This window comes from Microcebus murinus, chromosome 11 (assembly GCF_040939455.1).
Source record: "Microcebus murinus isolate Inina chromosome 11, M.murinus_Inina_mat1.0, whole genome shotgun sequence".
Classification (NCBI taxonomy): Eukaryota; Metazoa; Chordata; class Mammalia; order Primates; family Cheirogaleidae; genus Microcebus; species Microcebus murinus.
Window position 1 is genome coordinate 6,740,017 of NC_134114.1, and position 22,613 is coordinate 6,762,629.

At 37.8% G+C, this 22,613-nt stretch overlaps 1 protein-coding gene across 1 annotated transcript in view; it reads right to left on the minus strand.

Moving 5' to 3' along the window:
- The window catches only part of SEMA5A (semaphorin 5A), a 453,573-nt gene that overhangs the window by 220,035 nt on the left and 210,925 nt on the right, over positions 1 to 22,613 (minus strand). Inside the window, exon 5 of the mRNA XM_012791124.2 lies at positions 15,326 to 15,371. Coding sequence (XP_012646578.2) covers positions 15,326 to 15,371 — 46 coding nt within the window. The remainder of the gene's footprint in view (positions 1 to 15,325; positions 15,372 to 22,613) is intronic.

The following is a 22,613-nucleotide window of genomic DNA, read 5'->3' on the forward strand; positions in this document are numbered from 1 at the left end:
TTTTGTATTGTTTTGTTTTGTTTTTTATGGGAGTTCTCAAACTATACCAGGTTGCTCTAGTCCAATTTACCTGCAGGCTTGTCGTCTTCCACTATGGAACCCGTCTTCTTTCAGCATGACACGGGGACAGCTGTACTGAGCTACTAAGTGGGGGAGAAGGGATATCTGGGTTTCTGCCATTGTCTCCTGAGTCTGTAGTTTCTCTTGAAAAGTCAGCTGTGAATCTTATAGTTGATCCTCTGAAGGGTATGTGCCTTTCTCCCCCACTCTGGAGTATTTTTAAGATATTTCTCTTTGATACTGGTTTTCAGAAGTTGGATTATAACATGTCTAGGTATATTTGGGGGAGTATTCCTCACATTTGAGGTTAACTGAGCTTCTTAATCTGTGAGCTGATATCTTTTATCATCTTGGAAAAGTCTCAGCAATAATTACTATGAATATAGTTTCTGTCTTGTTTTTTTCTCTTGTTTTTTCTCTTTCTCTCCTCCCCATTCCTCTTTTTGAGACTCAGGCAATATGTGACTTAGAGTTTTGAAGGTATCACATGTGTCTCTGACTCTTTTATCTCCCCCTCCAGTCCTCTTCTGTACTTCTGTTTGGATATTTTTCCACTCACTGGTCTTCCAGTTCACTAATCTAATATTCTGCTATATCTAAGCTGCTATTAAAACAATTTACTTATTTTCATATTTCAGATGTTCTTTAAATTTTAAAATGTATTTTTATATTTTTATTCTAACTTTTTGGTAAAATACACCATTCCTTAATCAATTCTGTCCAAATTTTCCTCTACTTTCTTAGATGCAATAATCATAGTTATTTAAAGTCATCCTCTTCTAATGTCACTAACTGGTTTATCTGTGGGATTAGTTCTATTGCCTGTTTGTATCCAATTTATCTCTCATAAGGGCCTGACTTTTCTTCTGTCTAGAATATTTTACTGCATACTTCCAATTGTGGATAAAAGAACTCTAGACACTGCAAATTATGCTACTTCCACCAAAGAGTCTCCTGTTAGAGAGAGTTGTTTTTTTTATTCTTTTACATAGATTAGGAGTAGGTGTGGGAGGCTGAAGACAGGAATTGATCAACTCAATCAATTCCAGGACTGCGCTAAATCAAGGGTGAGGTGAGTATTGTGAGACTCAATATAATTCCGACTAACCCTGGCTTCTAGGCCATGGCCTTTCAGGAATTTCAAAAAGGAACCCACTGGGTATTTATCTCCTCAGCTGTATAAGAATGTGGGAGATTCATTCCACTCTGTTTTATTTTAGAAATTTAGCTGTATGACCCACACAACATCAAAGCTTGACAAATATCTTCAGAAGACTGGTGATGTGTTTGAAGCCCATGACCTTCACAAAGTCTTTAATTTGCAAATATACCTCACTGTGACTGCCAAAATATTTGCCAGTTTCTCTGAGTAGCAGCCATCTTCTAGAGGCATCATTTATATGAACCCAAAATAGTTTTATCTTCTATTTTTTCTTGTGGGTTTCTAACACTTAAAAATTATCTTCTGTCCTCAAAATGGTATATCAGATAAGAGCTGAGGTAATCATGAGCCTTCAATCTTCCATCTTTTCATGAAGAATGATTATTTCTCTTGTGTTCATAGATATTTTCCTTTTATATAACTTTATTATAATTTAAACGTTTTGTTTTTGATGAATGTAAGATCAGTATATGAGTTCTCTTCACCCTCTTGAACCAGAGACTAATAGCTCTAATTTAAAATTGCCTTTAATTTCAATGCTGTTTTAATCAAATTGTGCTTGACAATTTTTAGGGAAAGAATTACATGAAGTCTCTGGACTTTTCAACATAATTCCATATACAGCCATACCTATTTTCTTATGAAATAGATTACTCTTAATAGAGAACTTACAAATGAGGAACTTGCCTCTGTGTGATCTAGAATACACATAAATAAAAACGAAGTATCCCTAAAAGTTGAAAATAGAGTTGAATTTCAAAAATTAAGCTGTATTATCAACCCACGTAAAATCACTGGAGGGATCATGTAGTATCACTTGAAAAAGGTAGAATAGCCCTCCCCCTAGACCAGTAAGAATTGATTTAAACTGATTAAACATTGGGATTTAATGAAGAAATAATATATAAACTCCTAAAGGCTAGCTATAAGAGCACAACGAAAGGAGTGTTTCACAGATATATGTTTATCAAGGGCAGTGCCTATCTCAGTTCTGCCCACTCTACCCAACTCCATCACAGTTATGAATAAATTCGGGTGACAACAAATGGCTCCTGCATGAAAAGGGCACCAAATCAAGAATTTCAGTCTGTTCACTCCAGAGAATGATAGGCCAATGTTACTCATGGTTTTTTTTTTCTTTTCTTTTCATTTATACTTCTCCCTTGCTTTTAATTTTCATTTGTACCCTAGGTAATTGGCAGACCAGTTAATAGAACACATTATCTCTTACCCAAACAAGACATCATTACTTAAATTTGAAACCAAGAGTTTTCCTGGTGTGTTGTCTTATCTATTCCTGCCAGCATGTTGGAAGGGCACGCAGGTGAGGGAAAGGAGAGCAGGGCAGAGAACTCTGAGCATGCCCATCACTCAGCAGCCGTGGCAGGCACTCGGGCCATTTTGAAATGGAAGCAGAATTGCATTTTAGATAAGTGGAATGAACCTCTCCATTCATCTACTGGCTTACAGAGATTTCCTGACCTCATTTCACAAAACTAAGTGATGCATGCGACTAAGAAAAATATTCGTACATCTTCAATTCTTCTGTTTTTGAGTCCACATGTAAAGGAGAAATTCAGAAATGGATAAAGAGAGTTATTAGAAACAAAGGTATGCACCATACAGCAGAACACATTCAATAATAAAGTACGTATTTGATTTTTTTCAAAGACATAAAAGCACTTTACTTCTTTGGTGGTAAAGACCAGTCTCAGTCAGAGTCAGAAACATCAGGAAACCCTAAGCAAGAAGAACTCATCTCTACTCACAGAACAGGCCCCCTCCCCCGCTGCCATCAGTGTTGGCTGATCCTGGGTCCTGCCTGCCCCCTCTCTGGAGAAAGGCTCTTAGCTGATGAGAGCCATCTCACCAGGGTATGTCACCAAACGGTCTCAATTCAGCAGCCCATAGCTAATGACTGAAGGACAAAGGAGAGTCGGGTATAAATTGCCACCTCCCTTGCCTCAAAACAGGATCCGCTTTGGCTCTAGTCACACTTCACAGCTGGCCCTGGGATCAGCTGAGAACAATTCCTTGCTTCCTTTCTTTCTCTACTGTATCCTTCACTTCCTACCTCCTGAAAACCTGCCCTAGATAAATCAGGTGCTCATGAATCGCTGCCTCAGACTGTTTCCAAGGCACGTGACCTAAAACCGATATATAAATGACAATTACAAATGCACAGTTATATTCACCCTAAGCCAGGTATCAACTACAGGCAGTATGGCAGCCAGTGCAATGAGCACAATAAGGTAACACATGGGTTAGTGAGCAAGCAGCAATTGTCCTCGGGCACCCTGAACACCCAAGTCCAACTCCTAGCTCTGCCACATACCAGCTAGGCAATTTTGGTTAAATCTCATAAACGCTCCAAGCTGCAACTCCTGCAGCATAGACTATTGAAAATAATACCTTCCCTGCGTGCTGCTGGAGAACTGTCCGAGCTGATGCTTGCAAAGAGCCTAGAACAGAGTCAGGGCATGAGAAATGCTGCCTGCCAGTATTATGGCTAGCATCACCAGTATTTCATGAGAAATTAGGTCACTAAAGTTAAAACCAGTAAGTGTAACACCATGTTTCAAATTAGTAGGGAAAGTTTTCCTTAAAGGAATATGAATCCAGGCATCATTTACACAATGACAGAAGAAAGAGCGAGTGGACGGGTGATACATATTAAAATTTTAATGCCGATAGGGACTTTAGGGATAATCCAGTCTACTCTTCTTCCTGACTCTCCTCTCCAAAACATACTGTAGAGAAAATTGAGGTCCAGAGAGGTTAAATGGTTTGTTCAAAGTATCCCTGCTTGTTATTTACAGAAATGTTAGAGGCATGCATAAATCTGCTTGTGTGTAATAAAAAATTAGACGGGTGGGGTGGGATGGGGGAAGAACAGGGAACAGTTAAGTGCGTCCCTAGGGGCTAGTCTTGTCCATCCCAGCGCTGTCTGGGAGAAAATGCCAATGCCTGCCCATGTCTGGATGCCCAGGTTTTCCATTTCGTCCTGGGTGTGCAAACCACATTTTCCAGGCTGCCTTGCAGTTGGTTGAGGCTATGTGACTAAGTTTTGACCAGTGGAATTTGAGCATGGCCCAAGTAGACCTCCTGGCATGGCCCAAGTGGACCTCCTCCACATGATACGCCATTCACTCCATCCTTCTTCCATGCCTCTCCTGGAGGTGTGAGTTAAAGACGGGGATGCCATAAGAGAATATTTTAGGTTCCTGAATGGCAGCACAGAACTGAGTCCTCACAGACTTTGCACTGGACTGTCTTGTGAGGGAGCGATAAGTCTTTTGCATGTGCATGTTTAACTCTTGGGAGTGCAGGGTCGTTTTAATGGCAGTTAATTCAATTTGGCTAATATTCTCTGGAACTACAAAATCTCAGTCCTCGTGTATATAAAATATACATAAGCAGCTACAAATCCTCTGGGAAGTTACAAGAAAAGGAGGATAAATGTGTTTGAATAAGTGAGTAGATAAAACAGCTTTGATGGGAAATTTTCACCAAGGGAGCAGATGTAAAGAGCCTGAGAAATAGGGAGAAATGTTTGCACTATCTTATGTTCCCAACCCACAGCTCAAAGTCTATTGGGATCCACGTAATTGTTGCACAGGGAGTCCAAATAAACACATCAACCAAATATTGATAAACTGTAACACATTATACTACATCATATTGTGTTCACTACTCACCTATTCAGGAAATATTCACTGAGAACTTGCTAAGTACTAGGTACCATAACAGGTCACAAATGTTTTCTTAAAGGAAGGATGACTATATATTTTAAGTTTTATAGGCCAGATAGTCTCTGTTGCCACTGGTCAAGTCAGCTGCTAAAATCATAGACATTATGCAAAAAAAGTGGGTATGTCTAGATTATAATAAAACCTTTTAACTATGATCATAGACTAACAATATGCAAATGAATGGGTGTGGTTGTGTTTTGATAACACTTAACTGTTATCCAACCACCTTAGTTTGCTAACTCCTGAAAGGTTTTGATAAAGATAATCTTTACAAACCTTCCACTTATACAACAGTATGATTTTAAAAATAAAAGCAAAAAAGAAAGTTCAAAATCATATTTTCGAGAGCTACAGGAGAGACCAGCCTTTCCTTGCTCAGTAAATATAAACCATAATTTAAAAAATTAATAAATGTGACTATCTCATTGAAATAGTTACTCTAAATTATTAAACAATATATCATTCTTTAAATTATACAGAAGAATTCCAACAGAGGGTACTTAATATTATACGTGTTATGACCCATTAGAGAGGGTATTATAAATTGACTCAATTTATTTTTAAATTCAATTTCATATTAATAAAAGAAAGTAATTTAAACTCTAAAATCCCAGCAGCTTCTTTAGAAATGGCCACTAAGGATTCATATATGTGTTTAGTTATATATTAATGAATAAATATAAATAGAGAAGTTATCTAAGCATACCAATATCCTATAGACTTAATCAAGTAATCTTAACATCACAAACTAGAAAAATGGCTTCTTCAAAACATGTGGAAACTGAGGCTGCAACACTCTAACACAGGGTTTCTCATCCTTGGCACTAACGCCATTCAGAGCTGGGTACGTTTTTGCCACTCGGGAAGGGCTGCTCAGTACACTGTAGGATGCTTAGCACCATTCCTGGTCTCCACCCTCTAGGTGCCAGTCGAAGTCTCCCTTACCAGTTGGGACAAATAAAAATGTCCCCCGATACTGCCAAAGAGTCCCAGAAGGTAAAATTGCCCACAGTTGAGAACAGCTGGTCTAGAAATTGACTCAAGTTGAAATTTAATTCCCCAATCCCAGATATACACGGGAAAAAAAAAAGAGAGAGAGAGATTAATATCCAATTTCACTTTCAAGAGAATTCTCTGCCAATACTGATCACGTAGTGAGAGATTTAACAGTTTTCAATTTAGAAATCACAGAGAGGCAGGCAGAAAATTGGAATGAAGATCTCAGTTGTTCTGCTTATCCCGGCAGGTATGAGTGAGAAATAGGCAGCAAATTCCTTTCCCTTAGTAACAAAACAATATAGAAATGGGCGTCGAGCTATTTCCCAAAAGAACGTGGGAAGGATGGTGAGGTTACATGAGCTGCAGTCTCGGTGCGTTCTTCAGACTCTGTTCCACGAATGTGCACCGCGGGCCATCTGCAGTGGAGTCCCAGACGGCCACACGCTGTGAATTAGTCCTGCCGCCAACTGCATGTCTCTATTTTTCAAAAACCTCTGTTCTTGTAAAATAATCTCCATGATCAAGACAAGAAGAAAAGTGATGCTGAAGATTTGAGTCTCTTATTATGACATGAGGTAGAAAAAAAAAACACACATAATGGTCAACTATCATCGTGCCTGAAAATGATTGATTTTCAATATGTAATCACAAAATTTCAGCACAAAGGGAGCTGCAAAGAAATTCATCACAGCCTCCAAGTGGAAAGGAACCTTAAAAACGATACCACGTTAATATTCGATTCTCTAGTCATTGATGAACACCAGGTTTTATTTCCTTAAATTAAAAGCAACTCTTGGCCTTTCTCTTTAACCACTTCGGTACCAGCGTTGACTACAGTCGGTAGCCCCAGATGAACGTGCACAGCCCAGCATCACACGCACAGCGACTTTAGCTGACAGCTGTGTTACGATTTTTCTAATTTTTCATTTATCAAAATGAAATTGTGAACATTTAAAAATAACATAATGAAAACATATATGTATGTTACCTATTCTGATTTACATGACAAGTAAAGCTGCCTGTAAAGTAAAACAAGCTTTCAGTGCTTCACAGCTTTCCTCGTCACACAAGAGCAAAACAGATTCGTTGTCAATGCACAGCACAAACTATCGTGCGTTCAGACTGTGAGTGCTGGCTATGGGCAAGGTTTCGTGGACGGCGAGCACCGTACCGAAGTGGTTAACATATTAACACATAACTTTGAAAATCAGAAGAAATATTCCAGATAAAGGCATTTTACTTTATGGTATACTTACATGTGAATATTCTTGATGCCAAGAGATTTACTTCTAATAGATGACATCCCCTTGGGATAATACAACAATAATATCCCACTTCCTGCTCAAATCTTCACAGCTTTAGCAACCCCCCCCCCCCCCCAGCGATGTTTCTAGTTTACTAGAAAGACAAGATTCTCTTGGGCAAAAGGGAAAAGGCCTCTGATCCTGATTGTTCCCTATATCTGACTCGCCAGGCAATCAGTCAGTGTTTGCATTCTGAAGCCAGCCCACAAAAGTCCATTTTTCTCATCGCTGAATTTCAGCATGGCTTTATGATGCTGAGCCACTATGCACAGTGATGCTTCAACAGACATGAGGTGGGGACCACCTTGGCCCCCACCTGTGGGAGGATGGGGAAGGCTATTCACTGTCCTCCTCCTGCAGGTGCTCAACTTAAATTAACACATTGGATCCCAGGTTAGCGGACAGGCGAGGAAGCAGTGGGATCTCTAGAATTTTATTAAGATCACTAAATAGTAGGGGAAAGGACCATTATTCAAAATCTTCTTTCTCACCACTGACGCCAAACCAGTGTCCAGGCAGGAGAGGAATTTGGGGCAGAGGAAAAGTGTAGAACGGTACTGAGAAGAAAGGTGATTGGTTCGTAAGGAATGAACATATCAGAGTCAGGATGTTCCTGTGTTGTCCTCGAATCCTGCTCCGGGCACACTTAAGGTGACAGTGTTTTAGAATTCGTCTTTTAGAAAGCATTCTTTATGGCTGTAGTCTCGGGATTGTGTGGATTTTCTTTTCTTGACTTTAGGGACAAACATATGAAGCTTACTTCATGACCCATAAAAAGAGATTAAGTAAGAGTAAGCACATTATTAAATACCAAGGGATTAAAACTTGCACAGGCATTTGTTTTGACTCTACCGCCTACCAGGTAACCTAATCTAATACCATAATCTAATATTGAGAATACAAAGAGAAATAAAACACTCCTCACAACATACAGAGTGAATTTCAAAACAAGGTAATAAGTGCTCGTCAGAAATAAAGGCTGGGAGGCTGGGAGATGCCTCAGAGGGTTACCAGCCATCCAGGCTCAGGACAGATGACAAAGAGATGATGCTTCAGGTGAGACTCAAGGATCAACAAGAGGACAGGGCAAAGGTGTTAATATTTAAGAGAGTACAGCAAGAGCAAACGCTTAATGTTGGGAAATAGCCTACGGTTTGGGAAACTATAAGCAGCTTGACACTACCAGACAAGGTAGAAAGTGCCCCAGGTGATGGGATGAGACACAGGTAGTGCAAGCTGTCACCTGGAGTAAACTGTGCCATCCCGCAGAGGGGCAGAATCAAGGGAAGCCTTGCCCGGTGCTAAATGAAGGCTACCACTGAGCCGCTAAATTCTCATTCTCTCCACTTCTCCTGCAATTGGGTGTCCTCCTCAATCTTAGTTTTCTCATTTTTCTACATTCAGACAATACTTTTCCATCTTTGTATAGAGAGGAAAGGAGAAAAATTTATTAGCCTGAGTTGCATAAATTAATCCAGATGATCCTTGTTACAAAATAATATTTCTATGAATTAACCGAAGGCACACAAGTCATAAATGCTCTGTCTCTCCCTGTTTGCCCTGTCCAGTGGGGCAGCACTGCCACTGCAACACCTGAATCTCAGCAGGCCAAACGGAAATGTGCCAGAAGTGTGAAATACACACTGGAGTTCAAAGACTTAGTACCAAAAAAAAAAAAAAAAAAAAAAGGATGCAATATATCTCCTAGCCAATCGAATCCAGGTGCTTGTCAAGAAAATAATTCATCACAACCAAGTGAACGTCATCCCAGGGATGCAGGGATGGTTCAACATACACAAATCTATAAATGTAATTCACCATATAAACAAAAGCAAAGACCACATGATCCTCTCAATAGACACAGAGAAAGCATTTGACAAAATTCAACACCCTTTTATGATAAGAACACTCAACAAAATAGCCATAGATGGGACTTACCTAAAAATGATATAAGCCATATATGACAAACCCATGGCCAATATCATACTGAATGGGGAAAAATTGAAAGCATTCCCACTTAGAACTGGAATAAGACAAGGTTGCCCACTATCTTCATTTCTGTTCAACATAGTGCTGGAAGTCCTTGATACAGCAATCAGACAAGAGAGCGGAATTAAGAGTGTCCAGATGGGAGCAGAAGAGATCAAACTCTCACTCTTTGCTGATGACATGATATTATACCTAGAAAACCCCAAGGATTCAACCAAGAGACTCCTTGAATTGATAAATGAATTCGGTAAAGTCTCAGTATACAAAATCAATACACAGAAGTCAGAGGCATTCATATACGCCAACAACAGTAAAAGTGAGAACCAAATCAAAGACTCAATTCCCTTCAAAATAGCAACAAAGAAAATAAAGTACCTTGGAATATATTTAACTAAGGAGGTAAAAGACCTCTACAGGGAGAACTATGAAACACTGAAGAAGGAAATAGCAGAGGACATAAACAGATGGAAGAATATACCATGCTCATGGGTCAGCAGAATCAACATTGTTAAAATGTCTATACTACCTAAAGTGACCTACAGAGTCAACGCAATCCCTATCAAAATACCATCATCATTTTTCACAAATATAGAAAAAATAATTTTACGCTTCGTATGGAACCAGAGAAGACCCCATATAGCAAAATCAATCCTAGGCAATAAAAACAAGATAGGAGGTATCAATTTACCAGACTTCAAACTATACTACAAGGCTATAGTCATTAAAACAGCTTGGACTGCCACAATATATCTCATTCATTTCTTATACTGATTGCATGTTGAAATGACAATGTTTTGGACATAATGAGGTAACTTCTTTTAAGCAATTTCCCCTGCTTCTTTGTACGTTTTTCAATGTGACCACTAGATAATCTTAAATTACCGATGTGGCTCCCATTCTGCTGCTATAGGACAGCACTTTTCGTAACACCAGTACAGCTCTTTGTTTACCAGTGTGCCTATTCCTTTTTGTTACCCTTGGAAATACCCACTTAAATTAAAATGAAATATTCATAAAAATCAAGCAGACCTCATTCCTGTAATAAAAATAAGGTTGTCATGAAGAATTTCCAGCTTTATCTCTTTCCTGGCTAAGTAAACAGTAGGCTACAGAACTGTACTCACAACTACAGAATGTGTAAAAGGAAAGTTGCACTGCCTTGCACCAATGGTACATCAACATTTGACATCTGTTATCAGGGCTGTGTTTTCAAAGCCACTATTGGGAAAGTCACTATCTTCTTGATTGGCCCTACTATGTAAGCAGACCGCGCTCTCACCAGGGGGTGATGCTGGCCGGCTTTCCGTAACTCCAACAAGAACCCTTCAGTTCCATCAATAACCTAAACCTGACTTCCACCAAAGGCAGTCATAACAAAGGGAAGCAATGACCAAAAACATGCAATTAGTTTCCTGGGTCTTACAATAATATCATATACATGTGTGCTAACAGCAAATGCATCTCTGAATTTTTTATATTTATTTTGACATATTTTCAAGAAAATTTATAAGCATATAACTATACATTGTCATAAACCCTTCATCTGGATTACGCCTGTATCACATTTGCTTTATTTTTTTCCTCTGCACATCTGTGTGTAGTTTCTGTATATGTATCTATATATATTATAGTAATTTTTAAATCACTTAAGAATAAGTTGCAGAAATGATACCTTTTACTCCTATATTTTTCAGTAGGTTTTTCCAAAGGACAATAATTTTCTTCTACATAACCATGTTACAGTGATAAAAATCAATAAATTGATGTTAAGACATCTCTACTATCTTACATATAGACATTCAAATTTTACCAGTTATTACAATAATGCCCTTATAGCAAGACAATACTTTCTGTTCCAACATTCAGTTTGGATCATGTATTGCTTTGATCATCATGTTATTTATTTGTTCACCATTATGATAGAATAACTCTTCATTCTTTTTTATACCTTTTGTGACTTTGTGATATTTAAAGAGGCCAGTGCTTTAGGATGCCCCTCAGTTTATCCGATGGTTCCTCATGATGAGGTTACTGGTTACAATTTTGGCCAGAATATCATGGAAATTTTTCTGCATCCTTCTAAGTACATTAAATCACTAGACTTTGTCTCATTACTCAGATGTCACTTTCAACTACTTGGTTATAGGGTATTTGGCATTATAGGGTATTTCTTCACTATCAAGTTACAAGTTTTCCTCTTGTAATTAATAAGTCTTATACAGGTCAGTACTTTGATACTATATAAATATCCCAGCTATCATCAAACTCTGACCTACACATTTTAACATCCATCAATAATTTTTGCCTAAAATCAAGTTTTTGTCTAACGGTTCCCCAGTGAAAGTTTTCAAATTAAATCATTCCTTCAATATCAATTAATTGATATTTTATAGTAAGAAAGAGCAGCCCCTTTTGCTTCATTTGTTTACTCATTCATTTAGTTTTTATGTTTGTGTACACTCACAGATGTCTTCTTATTTAACATGTTATAATCTATCATTATTTATCTTGACAAACAAATGGTCCCAAATTTCTTCAGTGAGCCCACTTTCAGCTGGTTCCTAGGTCCTTTTGACATACCCTTATCTTTCTTTCAATATTTCTTTAATTTCTGAAACAAGATGTTCCAGTCTTATCGGAGTCTCTCCCTGCTCAGTCCTGGAATTAGCCATTTCTCTGGTTCCTCTTAGTAGAGAATTATATTTACAAACAAAGTACTGTGCATTAAGTGTGTTCATTGCTACTGCAATGCCAATCCTTCTGGACTCTGTCAGCCAGAAGAGGTTAGAAACTAGGAGACAAATGAATCTATACATGTGAACATATATCTGTGCACACACATATCTATATGACCCACTTTTTTTTCATGTGAAACCTATAACATTTTATTTGTTAAAAATGAACAGCTTCAGAATAGATCTAAATGTAACTTTTCCAAAAAACACCAAAAGTACAGTGTGAAGCACCTCTTCATCAAATACAAACCTTCATTTTATGATGCAAATCAATGTATATGCAAATCAATGTTTTGCATACACCTTGATGCAAAGGAAATTTTAGGTTGCATCCTGTTTAAAACTAAAACAAAAACGAAAACTTTAATAACTGAACAAGGACGACTACAATCACATTCCAAGAAAGGAAATTTTCCTCCAACAAAGCATATTGTTTTGTTTATATACATCATGTTATTACTCAAGAGTTTTAATTTAGTTGTACCAAAGGCAAAATTTTATACTTGAAAATTAAATTACAGATGCATGAAGAGCAACAGTTTAATATACCAAAGACACTTTGTTATTTGATTCACTTAAATGTCAACATTTGTGGCAATTTTTAAGGTTTTCCAAAAAATGGCATTACTAATAGCTCTGTACAATATTTAAAATAACAGGAAAATAAAAACACCTTTATAATATATTTTCATAAACTGTTTTAAAGACAGTGAATTCATGCTCAGTTGCTTTTCTTTTTCCTTAAAATAAACTACTGGTAATTGTAAACTCACATAAAATGTATTGTTCCTGGACCAAATATAAGCATTCATACTTGCAAAAATGTTTTGCAGTGAGTTCTTGGCCTCTATGAAAAGCATCAAATAGCTAAAGAGAGACTGTTTATTTTCAAATTCTGTGACTGGTTTCTAATAATCCCTTATCAGTATAAGTACTGGCAAAATATCATATATTGAGGATCAGATTTAATTCTTTGGTATAAACATGAAACTGTTATTGATAGCTTTCCATGGGTAGCATAAATCAATAAGTAACCCAAGAAGCATGAGAGGCAACAATGAAATCTAGGATATAATGCAAGGCAGGTAGGAAAGATAACTTAATGTTTTATATGACCCACTTTTTAACACAAACAATATGACAGATAATATATTATACCATGAAAATCAAAATGAGCAAAATATGTGTTTTCTATTTATTAAGATACCTATATTTTTATGAAAGATTTTATGCAATAATTTTTAAAATGGTATTTTGATTAAATTTCTTCTCTTTCTTTAATTGACAAATAAAAACTGCATATATTGATGGTATACAACATGATGTTTTGATATATGCATGTGGAATGGCTAAATCAAGCTAATTAACATATGAATTATCTCACATACTTATTCTTTGTGGTAAGAACACTTGAAATTTACTCTCTTAGCAATTTTCAAGAATACAATATATTAACAGTAATCACCATGTTGTACAATTGATCTCAGCAACTTATTCCTATCATCTAACTGGAATTTTGTATCCCTAGACCAAGACATCCCCAATACTTTCCCCTAGCTCCCAACTCGCTGATAACCACCATTCTACTCCCTGCTTCTAAGAGTTTGTCTTTTCTTTAGTTTCCACACATAAGTGAGATCATGCAGTATTTGTCTTTCTGTGCCTGGCTTATTTCTCTTAACATAATATTCTCAAATTGCTGATCATTCTGATTTCTTATTAAGAAATTCATAAATTTACCAATCAACCAATTCATTTAAAGACAACAATTATAGGCCAGGAGTAGTGGCTCATGCCTGTAATCCTAGCACTCTAGGAGTGCTCATGCCTGTAGTGGCTCACGCCTGTAATCCTAGCACTCTGCTTGAACTCCAGAGCTCAAGACCAGCCTAAGCAAGAGTAAGACCCTATCTCTATTAAAAATAGAAAAATGAGACAGGCATCATGGTGTATGCCTATAGTCCCAGCTACTTAGGCAGGAGGATCACTTGAGGCCAAGAGTTTGAGTTTGCACTCTGCTATGATGATGCCACTGTACCTACCCAGGGTGACAGAGCAAGTCTCCATCTCAAAACAACAACAACAATAACAACAACAAAGACACCAGTTATATACTAAATTTCAATAGAAAGACAGTTCATTGCCAATTACGATATAATAAAACTATTATGAGCGATCATTTACTATTGGAACTTTTAAAATTCAAAAACAGTAAATATTTGTTGAGAAATTGCTATGCTTTATCTCTTTAGCAAGTCTTACTGAATTTTTGCCATGATAGTATGGGGTTGGTGGCGATCTGTGGCCATTTCACAGATGAGGAAACCAACAATTACTAGGAGTCATGGAGCCGGATCACACATTCTGGCCTATCGGTCTTCAAAGCCCTTGCGTTTTATATTACCTTTAGTAGTGGGATCGGCTTATTTGAAGCCCCTGATGAGTAACAAATAAACCTAATATTAAAATCTAGCTTTAGAGTTTCCAGACATTCACAAGTTCCAGCATTACAGAGAGGATAAAATAACATAAACTTATCTCCAACTACTTCTTAGTGCTCTAGTGCATGAGATGGTATTAAAATAGGTTGAAGAACTTCTACCAAACTATGCACAGCCCAAGGACTCCACATGGTCCCTGGAGACCACAAGTAGTTCCAGAATCGTGGTGAGAGAGAGGTCTGTGTCTTAACCCTTTCTTCCTCCAGAGACCCTAATTACCAGAGCCTTCTAAAAGATAGCAGTGCAAAAGTGGGTTTTGTGATTCAGATCTGCCACTAAAACAAATAGTCCCTTAAAGCCAAGGATCTTAATTAAGTTCATTCTCCAAACTGCAATAACAGCAGTATATAAAAACTGCATTTTTACCTATTATCACTTATTCTTTGCTCTATGTGGCTCTTAACCCATATATTCATATTTATGTAGTTATACATTATAAAGAGGAAACAAAGCTGTTTTACCAGAATATGATGGCTGAATGTATCAAACCAAATAGTCAGTGATTAACTGTGGGGAAAGGAACACCACCAGACTTTGAGGTAATGCTCCACGAACTGTCTATCATCTGGGGAAGAGAAAATCAGGATCACACCTATGAAATGAAGAGGATCACATGGCAGCAGGCAAAGGCAAAATGGGAATTAAAGAAGGAGTTGACGCATATCAAACAGGGCAGCTGACAGTCCGGCAGCCTGAACCTCTGAGCACGTGAAACCCCGTTTGGTCTTGATTAATGCCTTTACATACATCTGTCTCCGTCCCCTCAAACAGTGAGTTAATTGGGATGGAAAATCAAAGCTTGAGAAAAATAAATTGCACCTACCTGGATAAGAGACAGATCCTCAAGCTTCAACCTGAAGAGGTAGTTTCTACAAAATACAAAAGAGAGCAGGTTTATTTTTAATAGATCCAAAAATGTTACAGTGTACAAAAATTTTAAGAACAAAGGAAAAATTTTAATAATTTTGGCTTCAAAAGCATCCCCCTTTTAAGAATATGTTTGACACAGTTTTTATGTTGGACCTCAGAGAACAAAGAGGCATTCAGTACATCAACAGCCATGCGTGTGACACTGGTGAGAACACGAACAAGTGGGTGTGTGGTGTGTGTGTGTGTGTGTGTGTGTGTGTGTGTGAGAGAGAGAGAGAGAGAGAGAGAGTGAGAGAGAGAGAGAGAGAGAGAGAGAGACTAATGTAAGAGTAAGTCATTACTTGTCTCTCTTGAGCTATGCAGAATAAACAAAAGGGCATTCCATTCTGAAACTGCATTAAACTTAAGACAATATAAAACTCTTCTTCATAAGTCTCCATTCTTACTAATCCCTTACATTCACCATGTTTCATAATTAAGATTTTACATCCAACCAATGGTCTGAATGTTACAGTACTCTGAATTTGAATGGATTCAGAGTATATGTTTAGAAATATGAATTTGTCAGTCTATTCCTCCCCAAAACAGCTGCCATCAAGGGTTTGAAAGAGTCGGTTCTGCTGTCCAAGTATAAAACAGGAAATTAAAGAAAAGAACACTATCAATTTTTCAGCAATAAGGGGAAGAACAGTGAAATATGCAATAGGGATTAGCAGAGCACAGGGGAAAATAAACATAAATGTCAGTTACATCACATTTGAACTATATTTGCTGTAGCTTTTGGAAACAACTAACTGGCCTCCCCCACTGTGGGATGCTGTGGCCTCTAGCTGAATGGGTGCAACAGCGCCCCAGAGAGGAAGGCAGAAGAAAGTCAGCCCAGGTGGGAACAATAATGGCGGGAAGAAATTGCCACATGATGAAAAGTAGACCCTAAGAAACAAATTAGCATAGGAAAGGATCTCCAAGAAGCCAAAGGACCAACCTTGGGTTGGTCGAAGGCCTAAGAGAGGAATTTTCCAACATCAGTAAGAAACAAACATAGGCTATTTTCACCATTGCAGTGTGAGATAGATACAACAGCTGGACATGATATCCCAATAGAAGTGACAAATGACAGCAGAGCCATCCCAGGGGCATAGCCTTAAGAGAACCAAGGGACATGACTATGGTGTGGACAGAGTTAGGGAGAAGAAAGCACCCTGGAGGCTGATATTCAGTAGCACATGGTGGACACACAGCTGGAGGATGAAAAGGGACTAAGCTCATTTTTAGGGTGGTCTCAGGAGTCAAAGGCATTGCCTCCTGAGCACTCGGGTTTCTTACAACTTTCCCTCCAGTACGGGTGTACTCCCATCCTGCACTGAGTCAAAACTGCCTCCTCCAAACCACTGCAATAGCGTCTCACCACACTCTCTCTGCCTCTTCCATTTAACCTTTGATATACAACATAGAAGCTTTTAGAAGCACTGCTTGGCACATGCCACTTCCACCACGAAGCCATTTCTGGAAAACCTCCTCTATCTTTTATTACAGTTGAGCCATAGCCTGTGCAGAACCAGGTTAAGGATGCTTTTGAGGGGAGGGAATATCACAGGAGAGTCTATGTTTATTTAGATGGAATCATGACAAGGCAAGGTCTCCAACAGAAATGTTGCCTTAAAAGGAAGGAATGTGGGCAATCAAGCTGCCAAGGCATGCACCACTGGAGGCTGGCTAGCATTTTGAGATTTGCCAAGCTCTCACCTGTGACACAGAAACCAGCACACCTCCCTTAAGGGAAATCAGAAATCTACACACACATATATAGAGCCTCTTTCAGAAGAGGGGCTCACAAGGGGCACCAGAGGCGATTACTGGCATGGTGCACCCATCACCTGTATGAGCTTCTCAGATCCCTGTCCTCACACCATTTTTCACTTGGGTTCCTGGACTCAGGGGGCTGTAACTTCTACCGTGGGACGCAGTATTACCCGGTGGTTAAGAATATCCACATGAAAGCTGGAGCTTTGCCACCATCTGATCTTAGGAAGATAGCTGAACCATTGTATGCCTCAGTCTTCTCATCTGCAAAATGGAGCTAATAATCAGACCTACCCCCTAGCATTGTTGTGAGGTTTAAATCTAAGGAAAATACTTAGAATGATGTGTGACTCATTGTAAGCACTCAATTAAGCAACTTCTACTTAAGTTTATGAAAAATATTAAAATGTCTGGACACATTGAAATTCTGAGCACATTCTCCATTCCGCAGGGAAAGGAAGAGGGCATCTGCCCCCCAGCAATTGTAGGTTAGAAGTACAGTTACCCTCCTTGTTCACCTATTGAGATTGTTGTTGGTAGGGATGGTGGTGGTGCTATTGGGTTTTTAGAAAAGGAGACATTGTTTATATTGCCATTGGTCCTGAACCCCAGTCATCCCATCCTTTTCCAATCTACTGGTGATTTTAACAAACACTTTTTTCTGTAAACATTTCCAATAAAATAAACCCTTCATATGTTTGGTCAGTGAATTACTTAAGAGCTTTTTTGATACCCCAAGGCCATCTCTTTCTCTCATACTTACACACATGTTTGTGCACAGGTACATTTACACTACAGTATCCACCTCTGGGAACTTTCTTGAAAAGAAGCTCATACCCAAAGGAAGAGCTGGAAGTGCCCTCAGGCCATTGAGGGAAAGGATGGCAGTACGCATGATGTTCTGTAGAGCTCTTGGCAGGACGACTGGAGAGAAAGGTTCAAAGCCCTCTCTCTACTTGGGAAATGGATGGAAAGAGGTATAGATAGACATTACTGTCTGAAACCCCTGGTTCCAGTTTTCAGGTATTTTCCATAGGAGAGGACACTGGCTTATGATAGCAAATCTGCCACACTCTCAGTCCACACCTCCCCAAGTAAATATAACCCTTCTGACCATTACGTTTCCATTTCTCAGTCCAAAAAGCCCTCCTCTCGATGAACAATGCCAGTGGGTTTCAGCCATCCACCAAGTACCTGAGAACTGTGGTACCCTCCCAAAGACCTCGTCGGTATTAACAAACCAATATGGCGGCAGAGACATTCAGTAGGAGAAAAGAAGAGGCAGAGAGCAGGGGCATGCTTACGAGGAAAGAGACCACAGTTATTGTGAGATATCACCACTGCCACCCCCAACACCATCACCATACCCAACACCCCAACCAAGGAGGCAGTTGGTGTAAGAAGCACCAAGGAGGAGTTGGACTTTCTCTTTGGTAGTATTTTCTGGGTCACAATATCCAAGTTAGTGACTTTTTTAACCCCTTCCCAATTTTCTTAATCTAAAAAAAAAAAAAAAAAAAAAAAAAACAATAGAATCCAAGAATTCCAAAGCTAAACTGTCATTAAAGAGTATATATACCTCTCAATTTTATGAGGAAACTTCTATAAATTAAGAGGTATGATGCAATTTGTCCAACACTATGAGGCTTTAGAGAAAGTCCTAGGATTAGAAACAATCCCCCTCCCATCTTGGTGTCCCCTGTCCCACTGCGCCTCATGCATGGCCTCACCAACTGGTCATTCAATGTCCCCTTCCTAATTTCACCTGCACTAAACATGCACACAGACAAATACAAAAGGAGTTCTGACAGCACAATTATTTCATGTCTTCACTGCCCATGTGCAGGAACATTTGCAACTCATTTTAAGGAAATTCGAGCCTTAGTGGTGCTAATAACCAACCTCTGATTCTAGGCAATCAATTCTCACCTCTGCGACTATGATCTGCCCGTGACATATGTCATCCCACGAGGCGAACAGTTTGGTCCTACGGGTCTGGCTAACTAAGTGGTGCCTCTTTTCTCGCTTGTTAGTTTGCCTGAGTTCTTTCTGTCACTGCCTGTCTGTACTTCATTTTAAGAGTGGCCCTATTTCTTCATTTATGAAATGAGAAATCTAAACTATACAGTACGTCAAAGTGTTTAAACAGCACAAATTCCTAAAAGATTGCGACTGTTTTTAAATATATAAAATGCCCAATGGAGTTGGATGAATAAGTGGTCATCTAACAAAAAACTTTTTATCATTAACAATTTCAATAAATTCCTGACAAGTACTTTTTCATGTACTTTTATCTTTTATAGCTGAGTAACTTATTTCTAAATAATCTTAAGGATACCTCAACATATAAAATAATTAAAAATAATTCTTTGTTAGTACACATTTATTTAATAATTGGATATAATATGTATTTGTTAATCATAAAGGCAGTTGATGAAGCTTACTTAAAAGTTTTAAAACTGGAATTATCAGAGCTATCTATAGTCTTGCATAGCCTCAACATCTTATTAACGTCTATATTCATGCCAGTTGGTTGGTTATATTTTTGTTACTGTTTTTTTTTTCATTTGTTTGATTTTTAAGGTACAGAGTTGGTAGGTGCTTTTAAATATGGGTATAATAAATGCGTATGGCCTATGCAAAACCCAAGAAGTCAGTTTAAATGCCTTGCTGGACCTTTCTATATTAGAAATGTATAGTATTACACATTTTAATATTTACTTTATCTATTACGATTGTCAACTTTTTAAAAAATATTTTAAAAGATTAATCATAAATGAAACATTTGTTTAATTCCCTAATTCACCTCCCTGGAACTTAAGAATAGGAAAAAAAAAAAAAAAAAAAAAAAACTACCATGGATTCTACTATTCTCAAACCCCTTACCTCAAACTATCTGTTTCTAAGTACAACTCTACATGAATTTTGCTGTAGGCAAAATTCCAATCCAGCTGGCTACATGAGGGACCTGAAATCTCTCAAGACAGCTGGATCTATCACAGTTTAGGTCAATGACCTATGAAGTCAAAGGTTACAAAAAGAAAGAAAATCTTCTAAAGGGAATAAAAAATTGATATTCTCATATGTGGAGTTACTCACACACTGAAGTAAGATCTATGGAACCCTGCAAGTGGCTGTTCTCCGGGGGATTACGAAAGAGGCAACCACTTTATCTTGCAATTGTGAGAGCGCAGAGGAGGGAAAACAATATACGTGGGGTTCACGAGAGGCCACCAACCTTTCCAACATGAAGGAGTAATGCTTCTGGCTCCCGGCCAACTGGGAATGCTAACCGAATGTTGCACACAGGGTCAGTTTCTCTAAAAGGGCAATGCTTTGAGCACCCCAAAGCCGGTAAGTGGTCTCATTCATCTTCATAACACCCCTAGATGTAAACAGGTAGTAATAAGGAATATTGCCATTCTTCAGGGAAAAAAGCAATGGTACTAAAGGTTAAGAGATTAGATTCTCAGAATGTGTTAGTTATACAGCGTAGGGGAGCAATTCTGTATTTCCACTTTTCTCCTGCCATTACAGAAGTACAAAGGAAGAGTTTACCAAGGTGTAGTGGTTCAGTTTTATGGCTACAGTAAATAAAAATATGAGCTTTTCTTCCCTTGGCATGGATCTACATTTTTTTTTCAAAAGTCTTAGAATAAAATTTGACATTGAACATTCAGATGCAATAAACCATATTCCTTTTAGAAGTAATAATATATGAGGAGTACATAGATCTAACAGACTGAATAATTCAAATCACAAAGCTATTCAATTTGGCAGATACAAAATGATAATATTGAAGCCTGTTCATCCTTCCCCCACTATCATCTGAGTGGGTTTTCTCCCTCTTGACAGAGTTTTTTCTTATTGACTCTAGGACTGAATGACTCATTCCTGGGTCCCGTCACATCCTCCCGTGGCCTATTAGCCAGAAATCACTAAGCACAACAATATATTCTCCTAGGGAACAGTGGGGGTCTTAATAGATGAAGTTCATTTGTATCTTCATGTAAAGTAATAAAATTCAGCCGGCATTAAAGAAAAGGTTGAGCCATCATGAGCATATTAACTAAATGGCTCATTTTATCTAGAGACACTATAAAACTTCACTCTGACCTCCATAAATTATGAAAGACACAGGTGTTTGAAAATGGCATTCTCTTAGAATAACTCAATTGGTCTCTGATGAATATGACTATAAAATCAAAGAAAAAATTCCGAGTTCTTATTGAACATGTGAGTTACCGGCTTGCTTCTAACTGAGGAATAGGACGCTGAGTAATTAAGGAAGGCAGACCTGCATTTTGCACTAAGAGAAATGGAGATAGAAAAGCAAGTAAATCTATAAAAAATGTTTTAACAATGGGTGATGGAACCTTTTGTTATTGTTTAATAAATTTGAGACCAAGGTTGATCATGCAACAATCTGAATACAAAACAGACACTGTACATAAACTACCAGCATTTGGGTATGTCTGGGAGTTGACATCCACTGAAAACCAAGTCTCGCCTGTGGCAGCTTTGTCCTCTCTACTGTTTTTGTCACAGCAAGTTTCCTTCAATCCTAACCATTATCAACGTCTAACTGGCACAGAGCTTGACATAGTGACATCCAACACGATACCCAAATTTTAATCACGCTGAGACTTTTGAAGATTAAAAAATATGGTTGTGACTTTGAATCTAAGTAAAAGTAGTTTCCTTAATAATACACAAAATGTTTTTATAGTTATTTTAATTATTTAAATGTAAATATTTAATATCCCAGTGACATCAATAGCCTAAAGACTATAAAGATTTAATATAATCATGCGGCTAACTCATGCAGTTCACCAATCTCTCTGTAATGGCAATTTCCAAGACTCTACATTATGTTGGTTGACTGTAGGCAAATTCTAGGAGCCTTTATTTTTCTGTGATCAGAACCATCCTAAAGAAAAAAAAAAAAACCCTTTTCATGTACTATTTTCACAGGTTTTTGAGAGGATAATTAAATTTTAAAATTACAAAGCTGTTCTGAATAGTATAGTATTATATTTAAATAGTTATATTAAATATTATATTAAATAGATCACATTTAGTTAAATATTATATTCAAGAGATCACATTTAGATCACAGTTTTTGAATTCTGTTTTATATATATTTTGTTAAATATTTTTAAATATGGAGGCAAATGTATAATATGGTCATGTTATTAGCTATCTCCTCAGTCAGAATTTTTCCTGCCCTCCTCAAAAATAGTAAATATATGTTCTTTTGGCCATAAAAATTTTAAATAATTCTAAATAATTTTGTTGTTATATGTGTCTAGTACCAACCCTCCCATGATTGTATTACCTTATTTCATTCCTTATCCCAAAAAGGGAGCCCCTTAAAAGTCTTAGTTATTAGAAATAAGTTTCAAAGATTACATCAAAACCAAGATCAAATCGGTTTA